Source organism: Carassius carassius, chromosome 5 (genome assembly GCF_963082965.1).
Source record: "Carassius carassius chromosome 5, fCarCar2.1, whole genome shotgun sequence".
Lineage (NCBI taxonomy): Eukaryota > Metazoa > Chordata > Actinopteri > Cypriniformes > Cyprinidae > Carassius > Carassius carassius.
Genome location: NC_081759.1, coordinates 20,726,730 through 20,743,848, shown reverse-complemented (window position 1 = coordinate 20,743,848; position 17,119 = coordinate 20,726,730). Strand labels below are relative to the sequence as shown.

Genomic DNA, 17,119 nt, shown 5'->3' with positions numbered 1-17,119 from the left:
TAAATAAGGAAGATGGAAATTTGTTAAATAAACATTGTTTTTTTCCCCCCAGTGTTTTATCATAATGTGAGAAAAAAAAAAACAGCTGGAACTCCAACTGAAAAAGTTAAAAATGAATAACATTCAGTACACACATTCACAACAAAAACAGATGTTTTAAAAATGACGTGATCTGTACTCATCTGGAGCTTCCTTCATGTTGTGGTGTTCAGGATAAGCTTCTCTTTATTTCCTGGGCTAACGGTCAGTTTGAGACGTCACTCAGATGACAGTTTCTCGGAAGACTCCGATGAGGCTGTGTGGACGTTCCTGTTCCATGCGACGGGATCCAGCCCGAGAGCCCATCCTGGAGTTAGTTCGGGAATGGGAACGTGTCCTGCGCTCTGGCCCGGCCTGAAGCTGTGCCCATGTGAAGGAGCTGAGGTCGCCACAGCTGCGCAGGTGAAGGATGCCCGGCCGCTTGCGCAGCGGCAGCGTGTTGGAGGTGAGCTCCGTCTGCGTCTGCATCTGCGTCTGCCTGCGGAGGCTGGACTGCACTGGTGCAACCTCTGAAACTGTAATGGCCTGCAAACAATGAATGAAAATGACCTGTAAGAAAATGACTGGAACAAAAATGGACAAACAGGATATTAAAGTAATAGAAACACATTGACTTCTATAGTATTTCAACTTCATTTTTTTTTTTTTTGGAAAAATTACATCAGGCTTTTGAGGAATGTTTATTTGGACATCTCTCCATTGCAATTTGTTATATGCAAATAAGCATTTAAATATTGTCTTACTAGGACAAATAGTCTGCTATATCATTTTTAAATGGTTAACTTTAAAGCTAAAAGTAAATTCATTATACTTTTTTGCAATATAAATATAAGCTACTGGATCAAATTGCATGTTTTTCCTCAGTTTGGATATCTAAATAAGATTGAGGTCTTTTTTTCCTCCTCGAGTATGAGATCCACATTGTCTTTTATCATACTGTATATGAGCCATAACAGCCTGGTGTATATAAAATGATCCTCAAAAAAGACAAGCTGGATTCAAACTCAATTCACCCCCTTGAGCACCAAAGCTCCATGTATCAGAGCATGTGCTTTGAGTGTTTTCATGCCATGTGTCTTGCCTGGTCGATGAAGCTGGCGCAGCGAACGGCCTCCTCCATGTGCTCCTCATCAGAGCGCAGCACGGTTTTGATGCTGTTGACCAGCTCCTGTACCTCAGGGGTCAAGCTGCAGGAGGACTGCTCCAGAAAACGGGCCACCAGCAGTTTTGTGTCTCTATAGCTCTGGTAGTCCACCATAGAGTTGGGACGAGGCTTCCGTTTGCCACGGCCCTGTCGTAGAGTAACCGTCCCATGCTCCGTTACAGTCACTGAGCCTGGAGCAGGAGCTGGACCTTGTTCTGTCTGTGTAGCTGCTTCACAACTCATTACTGAAAGAGACAGAAAAGGCCATGAGGTATAGCTCTCTGTGTTTTTAACAAATATTTACATTTACTACAGATGACAAATACATGTTGCTTCATGATGTGGGGCTACACAGTTTGGAGAAAAATATCTAATTGCAAATTTTCCAATAAAAATTGTAACTGAAATTTTACATTTTTCAAGTTAAGTAAGTTTATAAACAAAACAATCCTAATAACTCAGTGTAACGACAAAGACCACTGTTTTATCACTTATGAAGCATAAACACTTCATGAGCCGTTACTCACCATCATGTCATTCCAAACCTATATTACTCTTTCTGCACAAAAGATAATATTTCAAAGAATGTTGGTTGCCATCGACATTCATTGTTGGACCAACAAAAAAATTCAGCTTCTTTTATGTTCCACAGAAGAATAAAATGTCACGCATTAGATGTTTGGAACTAAATTAAGGGGAGTAAAACACTGAATTAGAGTTTCTGGATGATCGCTCTCTGCTGAACCCCATCAGCAACACAGAGACAGTCCTATATTTAAAATGGGCTTAAAGTAACCTCTGACAGCTATATAGCGTCTCTATAAGTACCAGACCACGTCCTCTGATCTGGACACCAAGTAAAAAGATACCTCCGTCTGTCATCAGAGAGAAGCCAGTGTTCATAAACTAATTATAAAGAACTGTGTCAGTGACTGTGCTTTGACCTTTTATAGAAACCTCATTCATTTTATACACATTTAGACTTGAAATGAGCCGAATCTGCCTATATCTTGTGAAAGCAAAGTCCAATGGACCCTTTTTTAATGCATTTAACGGTCATCAGCATCATAAATCCTCAAATGTTTTTCATATATATATTTTTTTAAACGTTTGTACCTTTATAGCACTATTCTTTGTATTATATCACCTTTGCATCAAATTACAAAAGAAACTGTAAACGCTAATGCGAGGGTGTTTCTAATGCTGCATCTATGAGAAGGACAGGAAATTTGACATTGTTCTCTCTCCTGACTTTTTTTTACTTCTTAAAGTCATGGAAACACTATTTGGAGTGGAGTTTTTCTTTTGCTATCTGAGCAAATGGGAATGAAAAAAAAATATTTGTGGTATTCCATTCACTGCTCTTCAATGACGACTTCCGCAGCTGAGAAACCTGGAAATGTGAATTTAATTTCATTTATTGTCTGTGACAACCAATATACAGTTATGTCCATATATACAGTATTTAGACACAGGCACAATTTTTTATCATTTTAGCTGCTGACCAAAACATATTGAGGTGACAGTTATTTAATGAATTTGGGCTTAAAGTGCACACTCTGATTATTAACTTGAGTGTATACACATCAAAATCGGAGGAAAGCTTAAGGATAATGCTCTTTAATATGTACCACCCCCCTTTTGCAAGGGACCATAAGTAAATGGAGAATTGACTAAAAAGCTGTTTTATGGACAGTTGTGGGTTATTCTTTTGTTATTTCTATATCAAAGCAGGTAAAAGTTCTGGAATTGATTCTAAGTGTGCCATCTGCATCTGGAAACTGTTGCTCTGAACCCAGATCATGTGATCAAAGGAGCTCTCCATGCGAGAGAAACAGACTAATGTTAGGCTTCAAAAACAAAACAAATCCATCAGAGAGATAACAGGATCATTAGGAGTGGTCAAATCATCAGTTTGGTTCATTCTGAGAAAAAAGAAAGCACTGGTGAGCTCAGCAACATAAAAAGTCCTGGACATCCACAGAGGACAACATTGGTGGATGATCAGAGAATCCTCTCCATGATAAAGAAAAACCCTTTCACAACATCCAGCCAAGAGAAGATCACTCTCCAGGAGATAGATGTGTCACTGTCAAAGTCTACAATCAAGAGAAGACTTCACCAGAGCAAATACAGAGGGTTCACCACAAGGTGAAAGCAAAGTCAGACTTGACTTTGCAAAAAAACATATAAAAAGTCTGACCACTTCTGCAAAACATTCTTTGTGCGGCTGATATTAAGATCAAGCTGTACCAGAATCACAGGAAGAAAAAAATATATAGAAGGCTTGGAACAGCTCGTGATCCAAAGCATTCAACAACATCTGTGAATTCTATTCTGGTGGCATACTGAGCCGAAATTATAAAAACTGTGTCAGTGTCCAAATACATCTGGACCTAACTCTGACTGTACAGTTTAGGGGTCATTATACAAAAACATCCAGCAGTAGATTGCCACATATGACACAAACAGATCAGAGAATTCCTCCCCTACCTTTGGCGGTCAGGTCAAGCAGGACGGGGTCGCTGTTGGACCTGCGGAGGCGAGGTCTGTGAGGTTTTCTGCTGGAGGAGACTTCGCTATGAGGCTGTCTGGACTGTGTTGGGGGTGTGGGGCTCAATACGGCCGTCTGACAGCACCTGTCTGAAGAAAACACGCAAACAAATGACAAAACATGTTAACCTTTCAGGGCTTTTCACACTTTAAATGAGTTAACCCTAGGCCACACTAAATCCCGGGTAAATAGAATCTTGCTTCTTGTTTCACACTGCTTGCACTGTCAATAATCTCAACAGAGGGGCATCCCAAGCAGGGAGCTGTACAAGGGCCCCAGAAGCCCTAGCAGCACCCCTGCTGCTGACTGTACTATCAAGTATTTCCTGAACTTGATTCGGACTTTCCTGGTAAGAATATTAATAAGGTAAGAATCCAATGTATGTGTTTTCTGTCACCTTTTGACTAAACATCTAGAAATAACATTCTAACACTGCATCTCCAGAGCAGGGCTTCATAAAGCCAAGTAAAAGAAGTTTAGAACGACAGGCTTAAAGATTTTTTTGTACTGAAGTCTATTTCTTGTCTATTCATGTCTGTCCTGTCAGCAACTGCTAGGGCAAAACAAGCCTAGTCTATATAATGAACAAGAGTCAGCAACATCTTAACAGTCTAAATTAAGAAATGTTACATCATGTTACTTCATAACAAACAATTTATTTATGTCTATATGCATTACCATTTGGAGTCAGTATGATGCTTTAATGTTTTTAATAGAAGTCTCTTATGCTTACCAAGTCTGCATTTTTTATTGAAAATGCAGTAAAACCGAAATATTGTGAAATATTATTACTAATTAAAATAACTGTTCAAAAAATGACTGGATTTGTGGTCCAAGGTCACATATGCTAATTTGGTAACAAGTACTATTTCTTATCAGTGTTGAAAATAGTAGTACACTGATACTTCTGTGGAAACCAAAGTACATTTTTGTGTACTCCAAAGTAAAGCATTTATTTAAAACTATATATAACTTGTGGAGTTCGTCAAAGTTCTGCTTTCACATCTCACAGAAGAGCACTGGAGATACAACTGACATCTCTAAAATACATGTCTTTTAATACACAGATGACATAATTTTGGACGGGTACTGTGAAATGCTGTAAGCATCCTGATTAAATATAGAGTACCAGAGGCACTAGGTTCATTTAAGCCGTGTCAATGACACATTTCATGTAGGCCTAAGTGGCAGCTCCTTTTTCTAATTCCATATTTTCCTATGGGAGTTTTCTATTTGCTTGTTTTCTACTTTTGTTCTAAAATAATGGTCAAAAACAATTCTAAGTGTGAAATGTCTATGTTTAACTGCTTCTCTCCACGGGCCTAAACATAAAAATACAAGTGGTTCATACCATCACTGGGCGACGCTGCTTCTGCACTCTCTGTCAGGACCTCAGTCAGATCACTCATTTGCACCTCAGTATTCTGGGCCTGATATAAATACAGAGGGTCAGTGAGCGGACAAGGACTGTATTTGATTGAGCTGTAGCCAGTGTAAGCTCGGTAGAGCAGAACACAGCGCCATGTTTGCTGATATGAGGTCTAATTAACAAACAGTGCTATCAGGAATAGATACTGTAAATGCGAACTGTCTTTTGATATTCAACACAGAGATGATAGATGGCATATAATAACTGTATAAATCAGTACCTGTGCTGCTGGGTTTGATGCAACAGCTTCATAAGGTGGAGGAGGGTCTAGAGGACAGAAGACCTCCACTCCTTTAATTCTGGCACCATATATATGAGGAAGAGGAATCATACCATCACTAAACATCCTGCCAAAACACACACGTTCACATTGTAAACAACTCACGAGAAGATATAATGACAGTAAACAGCTGCATCTGGACAAACCCATTAGTGTTTGATCAGAACATCCAATGAAACGCGAGCGTATCATGCTTTCCCACACACAAACTTCAATCCTGTTTCACGTTGCCAAAACATTTTGGTTGCCTGCCAAACACTGAGCCACCCACCCACAAATCTGCTAAATCCTGCTGTATTTTTGGTTAAGAGTTCAAGGTCAATGTGCAGGTTTGTGTGTGTGTGTGTGTGTGTGTGTGTGTGTGTGTGTGTGTGTGTGTGTGTGTGTGTGTGTGTGTGTGTGTGTGTGTGTGTGTGTGTGTGTGTGTGTGTGATAGAGAGTGAGACTCACTTAAGAAAGCTATAGATCATGAAATGCTGGACAGATTTTTAATCACAAATATATGCACGTTACCTTAAAGTAACGTGCATATACCTTAAAGTGTATGCATATATATATATATATGCATACACTATCATTTAAAGGTTTGGTATCAACAAGTTTTTTTATTTATTTATTGATAGATTTTTTTTTATTATTTTTGAATGAATGAATGAATGAAACCAATACTTGGATCAGCAAGGACACATAAAAAATATGTCACAAAAGATTTGTATTCTAAATAAACGCTGTTCTTTTGAACTTTCTACTCAAAGAATTCTGACAAAATGTATCAGTTTTCTCAAAAAGTAGCACAATTGTTTTAAACATTGATAGTAATGAGAAATATTTCCTGAACAACAAATCAGCATATTACAATGATTTTTGAAGGATCTTGTGACATTCAAGACTAGAGCAACGGCTGCTGACAGTTCAGCTTTGCCTTCACAGGAATAAATTACTTAGATATATTATTTTTATGATATATATTTTATGTTTAATGATTATTTGAAATGTTCACATTTAATTTAATGTTTAAAGTTTTGAAATTCATAGAATAAAAATGATATATTGCATTATGTGTCTTTAAAAATAAACTCAATGCAGTCAGGTAGGTTCAGTTTTAATAACTAAATTAAATCATATTTTTAACTTGAATATACAGTTCATGTAGAAGATACCACATTTTAAGTAGCCTAAAACATTTTTTTGGCATGTGCTGTGTAACTATGAGTAAAGAGGGCTTGTGTGATACCTGCGAGCCAGGCGTGGGGTGTAAGAGTAGAAGGTGGAGAAGTATGAAGGAGGAGGTGCCGGAGCGACAAATTCGTCAGGGTCAGGAAGATGAGTCTGCTCCTCCACTTCCTCTGGAACAGGCCTAGCCTCTTCCTGCCAAAGACGATCATAATCACATCACTATTAGCGTTTGACCAGGACAGAGAGACAGACACCAGACACCTCGGAGCTGCTAACAGCATGTCTTATTATTTATGCCACACGCTGACCAAGAACTAAATTATAGCAATACATTATTTTCGTCCCATATGTTCCGTGATATGATTTCTCACCATGCAGGGCCGTCTGGTTGAGAAGATCTGGAGATATCTGAGTCCGGCAGCCACCAGACACACAGCTGTGGCCAAAGCATTCAGCGCACACAACGCAAACAGCACTTTCTGAAAGAGAGAGATCTCGATCTATAACATTGCTAGTAAATAAAACATAGTCAAGCACATAATATACTGTACCTTATCCCAATTGGTCAGTCACGGCATTCTGCATACAGGTGGCAGGTAAATATTCCCACAACTTCTTAATTCATCAAATCACATTGCACTAATTTGCTCTCCTGTTTTGATTTAGTAAATCATGGCCACGGTTTACTTGAACTAGATAATGAACTCTTAATTCATAGCCACAATAGACATATTATTTTTGCCTGCATGTCATGGATAGGACTTTGTAAAACAGTCCAAATTAGACTAAATATTAATGACTTAATGGCTGATCGGCCAAAATTTGTGTTTTTATGTCAAGGTAATCTATGTCTGCCCTGTCAAACACTATCTATGTGCGAAATATTGGAATAAAATCCTAATTACTGAATTGGGGTGGGGGTTTATATGAATGTATCTCAGAACTGAAAAAAATATTTATTGTAAAATGAACACACCTTGAGCAGGATTCTCATTGTGCCACATGCATGACCCGCGTAGATCTCAATCAACTTGTCCCCTTGGCACGGTGTGCTTGGATTCTCTGAACAACAGTAACAGAGATCACCCTTCTGAAACACAGAAACACATTCATTAGGTTTGTTTTATAATGATATATGATGACATGTTACTAATACTTAAAGAACTGCCTGCCCTGTATTCAAATTACGAGAATGAGGATGAAGTTTCCAGGCACCTTTCTACATTTGTCTTTTTGAGTGGTCTGGCGCTGCATGCGATAACAGCTCAAAGATATGAGGTCACTAATATGGCAGGGACATTTCCATTACAAGTGGAAATGATGAAAGAGCAGCCTTCAGACACCGGAATTGACAGCAACCCAATAACTACATCAAATCCAAGAAAAACTGGACCTGCTTTGACTCAAATCCAGGGCTTTCTTTGACTCGGACAAACTTCATTCCTTGAAGCAGATGGTCTGTACAGATGTGCTTTTTTCCATTATGTGTTACTTATACGTACATCAGCCTGTGTTATTCTTTCGATTACACACTAGATGAAAGCTTTAGTAGTGCTTGTAAGTGCAGTGCGTGGGTGTTTGCCAGAGTGAGGTTGCTAGGGGGTTCTATGTGGCTATAAACTAATGCCACTTAATAATCTTGGCTAACTCTAACACTACAGCGAATGTTATTTAATATTTTATGTAGTGTATATAAATGTATGTATGTGTGTATTAATAAGGCTTGTCCCACTTCAGTTCATAATTGTTTATATTTTGCATGAATACAATCATCAATACGGGAGTCATCTGAGAAGTCATTATTGATGTTATTATCTCTACCACAGCACAGATTCCTCACCAGCTGGCAGTTAATGGTACTGGAGACCAGCTGAGCCCCCTGACAGCAGAGGATGAAGCCTGCCAGGTTTAGCAGGATACAGACCACTGACAGCAATACAAACAGATTTACCTGTGTGAGAGAAAAGAGGTACTGATACAGAGCAAGAGCAATACAAGTCAGTCCCTTTATCTGACAAACATGATATTAGCACTCAAATCTGGGTTCGGTGAGATTTGTTAATGTTTTATAAAAGATGTCTCTTATGTTCACCAAGGCTGCATTCATTTAAGAAAAATACAGTAAAAGCCGCAACATTGTGAATTTTCTATGTATTATAAAATCAAATTTATTCCTGCAATGATTTTCAGCCTTCAGGTATCACATGATCTTTCAGAAATTAATATGTGCTCAAGATACATTTGATTATTATCGTCATTTAAAAATATATGAACAGAAATTTCAAAAGAAGAGCATTTATTTTAAATAAAACTCTTTTCTAATATTATAAATGTCTTTTGCTCAATTTAATGCATCTTTGCTGAATTAAAAGTATTCATTTCTTTCAAAAAATAAAAACATCTTTCTGACCCCAAATTTTTGAACTGTTGTGTAAATGTAAATGGCAACAGGCAGAAGATGATGGTCAGCTTGTGACTTAATTAACAAGGTCTTAACTAAATGTCTGGTAGACACAGATCCTATTTAAAAGGTCTTTTAAGGGCCAAACAACTGCCCCTTTAACATACTGCAAGGACACGGATATGCAGAAGATTACAAGGAAAACATATGTTCAGGACTATACAATCCATCAATACACAGTACGAGTACATCATCTAACTATTTTCAAGTAAAAATAAATTAATCTCCTTATTAAGGTAGAAACATTCAAAGACCAGTAATCTTTAGAAACACACATACCAGCAGAAGCATTGGCCGTTTCCATGTGGTTAGTCCTATAATCCCAGAGAGGATGACCTGCAGAAAACAATCAGTCTGTTCAGCAGAGGCAAACACTTTCAGCACTTTTAATGACTCATTCAGAGTGTTGTGGGCCGAGCTGTCTGCAGCAGCCTCATTCAAATACCATTATCCATCCTCGGCTCCCTCTCATTTCCTCTAACCCTGCCACTTCCTGTCAGGTGGTTTTTTTTTTTCATAAGACATAATCTAAAGCATTTCTCTAAATTCTTAACTGTAAAATGTGTTGTGAGGTAACCTTTAAAAAGTAATTAAATTAGTTGATTTTATTCAAATCAACAATATTCTGTAATTGGCTTCACAATATTACATTGTGGGGTTTTTTCACATCATTACAATATCTTTATTTCTATCTCGGTAATATGTCACTATTATTTTTACTTTTTTCAGTGTTTGATTTTCTTGATCAGTAAAGGAGCTCAACTTCGAAAGTATAAAACATGAATAAACATTATTAGATTTTGTTAACTAGTAGCTGTTGTTTTGCACTTGATAAGTATGCATAATATGGTAGCTTTACTTCTAAACAGTAACTCACTATAGAGTGTTAGGCCGTAAAAGAGATTCACACTTAGCCATGACTTCACTGAGCAGTTCACTCAACTCCTGCCAATGACCACAAATATTAACCATATGTAAATGTGGGAAATAATGTTATAAATTGATCTTTTGAGGGTAACTTTGACCAAATTCAGCACTAAGGAAGTTTCTAAATATCTAGAAACTTAAGAAACTGGACAATCTCAAGATGTTTGAGGTATTAAAAGTTAAACAAATATAATTTGATAATAATATATAATGATGATAATTATCTAATACATCAATGCTAATGTAAAATGTAAACAAGCTTCTAATCTAAATAATCATGCATGTAATATTGACTAATAAGCCTGATAAAAGTAAAAACCACATTGTCATTCATTGACTTCTGGTTAACAGATTTGATATTAGACCATACTGTAAAACTATATACTGTAAAAATGTATAACAGTTCACTGTAAAAAAATATTATTCCTAAATATGTGCTTCATGTGGTAAAATCTGAGTTAACTGGTCAAATTCCAGGTAAATTTATATTTAACTAAATCAACCATTATTTGTCTAAATCAAATGCATTAGGCTAAACCAGTAAAAAATAATGAAGCATAAATATTTCCTTGAGGCAACAACTACATGCTATTTTTTAAAAGTGCAACTAATAACATAGCTATTCATTAACAGCATATTGACAGATCAGTATGGTTTATCATAGTGCATTACTGGTAAACAACAGGGTCTGGTGTGCTCATATACTCTGAAATAGACTGAACTAAAAGTGCAGCACCACGACTACATTGGACACAGTAGACTACAATAAAACTCCTCTATACCTGTTGGTTTGTAACGGGCCGATTAACACTAATATAGTGGCATACTGACAAGCATGCATTTTAATACGAGTAGCATGCATATGACCGCAAAATAAAAGCATTAGCACCTCTGATTGTGGCCAGTAATATAATACTCACAGAAGATCCGGCCCAAAAAGGACAGGAGTTTCTAATAGGGGGCGAGTTGCTAAGGGACAGAGCCCCGAAAGAGAGCGCCACCATGGAGCAGCCGAGAACCAGCTGCAGCAAGCCGAGGGAGAGCAGCGGGCGAGCGGGCAGCAGCGCCGGGGAGAGCCGCGTCTGAGATCCAGACATACGGGACGGGAGAGCGGACACACAGCGGCTGCTGCGGCTTCTGTGAGAGGCGTCTGTGAGCTGATGGGCCAAAGCAGCCCCCGATAAACGACAGCAGGATCCAGGCAGAACTACGGGCAGAGACATTGGAGAGCCACGAGCAGCCAAACAACAACAAAACACGTTAAACGATCACCGCGGCGCTCCCTCATGTTACTCTGTCTCTCTCACGGCGAAGATTATTTCTATAAACTGGCCGCTCCGCGTTACGTTCATGGTGCTGTCGAGGTAGTTCAGTATTGGTTTTAAAATAACTAGGCTCTGTGACCTGCTGCTCGGATTTGGTTTCACATTTTTGGGGCAGAGCGAGCGGACAGACGGGGGAGGGGTGCGTGGGAAGAGGAGGCCACACCACACACACGCGCGCACACACACACACACACACACACACACACCCGAGCCGCGGCTCTCCCTCTCTGTTCCGCAAGTGTGAAGAAAGACACTGTGAAGACGGTGAAATTATCATGTCATCTTTTGTGGTGAACGCTTACCATTACGAAACTGATGACTTTAATGATGAAAGGACCGTATTCACAGGCTCTTTGTTGCGCATCATTACTTGAGAGAGGAAATCTACCTATCTTTACCTATCTCTACCTATCTTTATAGAGAAATAAACAACTGAACACCTAACTGACTTAGGCAGTCTTTAATAAAAAAAAATTTTTTTTTTTAATTTCTTGACATAATGCATGTGTATGTTTATACAATAAATACAAAACAAACTGCAGAATGATAAATATTTTGCTGTACATTTTTATCAAAAACATCTTCCTTGGAAAAATTAAGAAGTTTCATTCACAATCTTTCTTTATAATATTTTTATAACCTAATTTTTTTCAAAAAAAAAAAAAAAAAAAAAAAAAAAATATATATATATATATATATATATATATATATATATATATATATATCATTGTCTATACAAGTGTTTCTATAGCACATAAAAATACAATAAATGTTAACAAAGATCGAGTATAGTAAGATAACACAAAATTAAAAAAAACGTATTTGTAAAAAAAAAAAGTTACTAAACTACTAGATGACATTTATGTGTCTATATTTTAGCTTTAGGCTACTGTATGTCATTAAATAATATAATGTTAACATTATTAAACTTTATTAAACTATATCATGTTTTTCAACAAAATTATACATAGGCCTAATTGCCTTTAAATATAATATGTGACCCTGGAGCACAAAACCAGTCTTACTTGCATATTTGTAGCAATAGCCAAAATACATTGTATGGCTAAAATTATAAATTTTTCTTTTATGCCAAAAATCATTATGTTACCCTCCAGATTTTCAAAATAGTTGTATCTCAGCAAAATATTGTCCTATCATAACAAACCATACATCAATGGAAAGCTTATTTTTTCATTTTCGAACAAACTGACACTTAAGACTGGTTTTGTTGTCCAGGGTCACATATATATTTAAATTTTTAGATTGAATATAGTATTACGTGTTACTGAAGGCTATATCATAATTAATGTTTCTTTATTTATGTAATTATTAATATATGTTTAGATTTTCCACATTATTTTGTTTTATTTGTTTACAATATTTACATAATTACGTGCAATGTCTCTTAGGCTATTATAGTTTCTGCTTTGTATGTATGGCAAGGCACCTTACACTTTTTATTAACAAAATTATTCATTTAAATACTCATATTTAATATAATATGCATTTTTACTCTATATTATAATTAACTATTTTTAATTGATATATGTATTAATCTATTTTCCCCATAGTATTTGCTTTAATTGTTTACAATATTTACATTATAATTACATGCAGTGTCTGTTAGGCTATTATACTTTTTACTGTGTGTGGCAAGGCAACTTACACTAACACTTTTTTTCAACAAAATTTTACATAATTGCCTTTAAATATAATATAGAATATAGAATATATATATACACACACACACAATGTTTTCACTGTTATATATTTGTTATTATATTTGTATAGTTTCCACAGTATTTTATTTATTTACAATATGTAGCCTACATCATAATTACATGCAATGTATTACCGTGTATGGCCAGGCAACTTACACTTAACCTATTAGAATGTTTCTTACCTTTTTAATAACCATTTTTACATTTTATTTAATGATTTTTCGACTGATTATTTGGACAAATATTGCATTTTTCTGATGCGTGTGGTAAAGGCGCACTGGATTATTTTATATAATTATGTTACGATTAAACACCAATCGACGTGTTACAATCATATACAGTATATGTCTATGGTTACGCCTTTGGAAAGCCACAGGGAGTGACGTTTTACAAGCTAATTGGTTGTTAGCTTGCTACGCGCTCTGTAGTTGCTATGGTGATGACAGAGGCTTCATTGCGCCTGTTTGCAGATTAGCAAGTAAATCGGGTAGCTTTGGTCAAATCTTGTTGCAAATAAATTTACATCAAGTTTAAAACTGCTTGTACTTCCAATTCAATTTGTAATTTCCAATATCACGCTTATACAGGATGCTAATGCTCTCTGGCTATCAGAAATAAAACCACCTGCTGTCCACACAACCCGAAGGGTCTCCAGAACAAACATACTAACCGTTATATGTGAGCTGACAATTAAATGTGATAGCAAATATTTATCTGTAAATAATATGCACACTTCTTTCTTTTGATGTCAATGACTGTGTAAGCTAATAATAAACAGGGAGTGGAAAAGATGAACCGATATTGTGTCTTTAGGTTACAAGTCGACAATTTCCCCAGACAGTTAATTTTTCTGGTTTGTAATAAAAAAAAAAATAATTTAATTTAATACACTAAGGAATCAAATAACATTAATTGTCTTTTTATTTTTTAGATCTAACGTTACAGATTCAGAGAGGACGTTTAAGGAAGTTGTCAGTATTAGTGAATTTCTTACCTATTGTATTATACCTATAGTAGCTATCAACCTAGAATAAGAGAAAAAATCTTATAAAGTTTGATCATGTTCATTAGGACATCACAAATGTACAAACACAGTAGAAAAGCAGTGTACACACCATACAAAACAATACTATTGTTACAGTATACTACATACTATAGATAGAATGGATAGTGAATACACTGATAGATTGAGATTTCAGAAGTCCTGGTGTGGTAATGGCATGTAGATATAGATAGATTATATACACTTCAGGAGTGTCTATTTAAATAACATGAATAACTAAACATGTTATGTGTACATTTATTATTATTATTATTATTATTATTATTATTAAGAAATGTCCTTTGTATTTGTCTCTCTGGGTTCAACTGAGTTTTAAGGTTGACTGAGGATCAGAACTTAACTGTTATACTGTGGTTTCACATCACATCTCATTATGTTCTGTTACAGACCAGAGCAGCTCAAGACCAGGAGGTGGCGATATTGACTGGGACATTTTGGTGCTTAATGACTAATTCCAACAGTCTACAACTTCTGTTTAGTTACAGTAAGTTCTCATCATGCATATATCATCCCAACTAAATTGTTTTGCTTTTCATTCTGTCACTTTTTGATTACAATGTTTTTTTTTTACATGTTTAAGTCAGAAACCCAGCTGAAAGTTTATCCTGTTTACACCATAGAAAGATAAATGAGCTGGAGTCAGAGAAACAATAAGGTAATGAGATGATTGTTCAGACTCCTTTTTGTGTTTACACCAAAACTGGAGAACTTGGATGCTGTTATGATGGATGTTTCACATTAGCACTGTCTGACTGATGCATCTGGTTTGCTTGATAGTCTTCATGTGCTCAATGTGGCTGTAGACTAATGAGAGAAGGGTTTGAGTTGGCTGCTGGTTCAGGTCAGTGGAGGAGGATTTGGCTCAATCCTAGTCCCAGGCCAAGAAGGCAGTGAGAGGAAGGGACCTCTCAGCCCAATTACATACACAACTCTGCCAGCTTAAAGGAATAAACAGTGGTATAGGCTACTAGCTTTTTCTGTGTTTTTTTTTTCAGGAAATAGAAGGATATTAAAAACAACTGTTCGAGACATGTCAATGGGAGGTTGCCATTTTAATACTGTGTCTCTGTGACACTATCAAAACATTGATTAGTTTGTTTGTGCATCTAGACTACCCCAAACACATTGCAACAATAGTTCAATCATTGGCGTGAGATTTGGACAGGCTTATCTGACTGACCAAGGAAAAGCAGAGGAGGGGGCAGTCTTTATTTTCGCATTTCCACTTGGGGACACTATTGGGCCAAAAAAAAAAAAACATTTCAGCATTAAGAAATGTTATCAACAGTAAAAGTCAGTGGTCATAATCAGAGGTATTTATCCTTATACTGATGTGAATTGTTGGCATCACACCAAAGCAGAAGTTTTCATAACAGATGCCACAGTACAATTTCCTGTTGAAAAGTGTATACTACCATGATTTGGCAGACAGAACAGCATGAGTCTCTGCTCAGATAGAATTGATTTGAGATCAGCTTTAGCAAGCTTAGCTCAACTGCAGGTCGGCACAGCCTGTACCAGCCTCAGAATAACTGCAATTGCATCTTGTATTACAGGACATACCACATTCATTGAGATTGTTCAGAATGATGAAAAGAGGAATCACTGTTCCAACACCATTGATATTTGTTCTTCATTCTTAACTTGACACATGACTGTTGACACAAGGTGACTTCATCTGTACTCATATTGCTTATAGCAGTGGTTTTGCTTCAAGTTTTTCATTGATTTTATAGATGTCTACCTAACAAAGTTGCTTATCTTACAAAAATCTCCTTAAAATAAAACCACATTTTATAAATCACCCCTTAATGATCTGGACAAAAGTGTATTCTCCTCTCTTTTAAAAGTTGATAGGTGGATTTATTTAGCATCATCCTAACTATGGACAATTATATTGAAGGAATTGTTTGCCAAAAAAAGCTGTAAAATGTACTCATTCAAGATGTAGATGAGTGCCTTTCTTTATCGGAACAGATTTGGAGAGATTTAGCCTTACATTACTTGCTCATCCTCTGCAGTGAATGGTTGCCGTCAGAATGTGAGTCCAAACAGCTGATAAAAATATCACAATAAGTAATCCAGCCCATCAATAATGTCTTGTGAAGTGGAAGCAACAGTTTGAGGATAAAAACGTCTTTATGAATATTTCGTTTGTAAGCATGCAAGTTGTGGATTTCTTGTGATAATTTTTTTCAGCTGTTCGGAATCTAATTCTGACGGCACCCATTCACTGTTTGCTAAATTTATCCAAATCTGTTCTGATGAAGAAAAAAAACTCACCTACGTCATTGGCGACCTAAGGTTGAATACATTTTCAGCAAATTTTTGGGTGAATTATTCCTTTAATTGCTTATTACTATGTTTTTCTAGATATCTGTAAACCCTTTTGGAACAGACCTGTGACCCACCGTTTGAGTACAGCTGGTTATTCAGAGAATGTAGGCAAGTTCTTTCATTTCAGTTTTGTTATGTGTATTTCAGTGGGAGAGAAGTCATCTGCAGGCATTGTTGAAGCAGCATGAAGTGCAGCAGGTCCTGGTCCAGCTGGAAGAGGTTCAAGGTCTGATGAGACAGATGACCAGATGATGAGCACAGAACTGGAAAATGTCCTGCATATTATCCCAAATCACAGCTGCACTGTGGACACGCAACAGTATTTGACTAACCAGATCAAGCAGCTCAGAGGGGGAAATCAGTAACTGAAGGTGGGGAAATTTCAGGAAGAATCTTTGGGTAGAACTTAAAGACTATGACCGCTAATTCACAATATAGGATACCTTAGCTGTTAGGTAGTTTCTGTACATTTTAAACCGATTATAGATTAAATAACCCCTTGCATGTGCATTGTTGATGCTCAATGGCTGGAACAGGAAGAGCTATGAAGATATATTACAGAAATATTTCCTTTGATCCAAGCTGAGTGTTTTATTTTGCACTTCTTCTCATAAGTATTTCTTGCATGTCATCCGCACTATATACTGTTTGGTTTAACAGGCT

The 17,119-nt window shown here is 36.7% G+C and overlaps 1 protein-coding gene and 1 long non-coding RNA gene across 2 annotated transcripts; one reads left to right on the top strand and one right to left on the bottom strand.

The window, feature by feature from the left end:
- Positions 1-79: 79 nt before the first annotated feature.
- LOC132140974 (endosomal transmembrane epsin interactor 1-like) lies at positions 80-11,574 on the bottom strand. Its single transcript, XM_059550091.1, has 11 exons — positions 10,931-11,574; positions 9,363-9,419; positions 8,463-8,573; positions 7,599-7,712; positions 6,994-7,101; positions 6,681-6,814; positions 5,387-5,513; positions 5,089-5,167; positions 3,677-3,826; positions 1,121-1,428; positions 80-564 (listed from the first exon to the last, which is right to left on the bottom strand). Exons 1-11 carry the CDS (start codon positions 11,231-11,233, stop codon positions 262-264), a joined length of 1,794 nt encoding a protein of 597 aa, XP_059406074.1. The 5' UTR covers positions 11,234-11,574; the 3' UTR covers positions 80-261.
- A 1,919-nt stretch (positions 11,575-13,493) lies between these two features.
- On the top strand, positions 13,494-16,809 carry LOC132140343 (uncharacterized). Its single transcript, XR_009433778.1, has 4 exons — positions 13,494-13,534; positions 13,644-13,734; positions 14,507-14,603; positions 16,604-16,809. It is a non-coding gene; the product is annotated as an uncharacterized LOC132140343 (long non-coding RNA).
- The last annotated feature ends 310 nt before the right edge of the window (positions 16,810-17,119 follow it).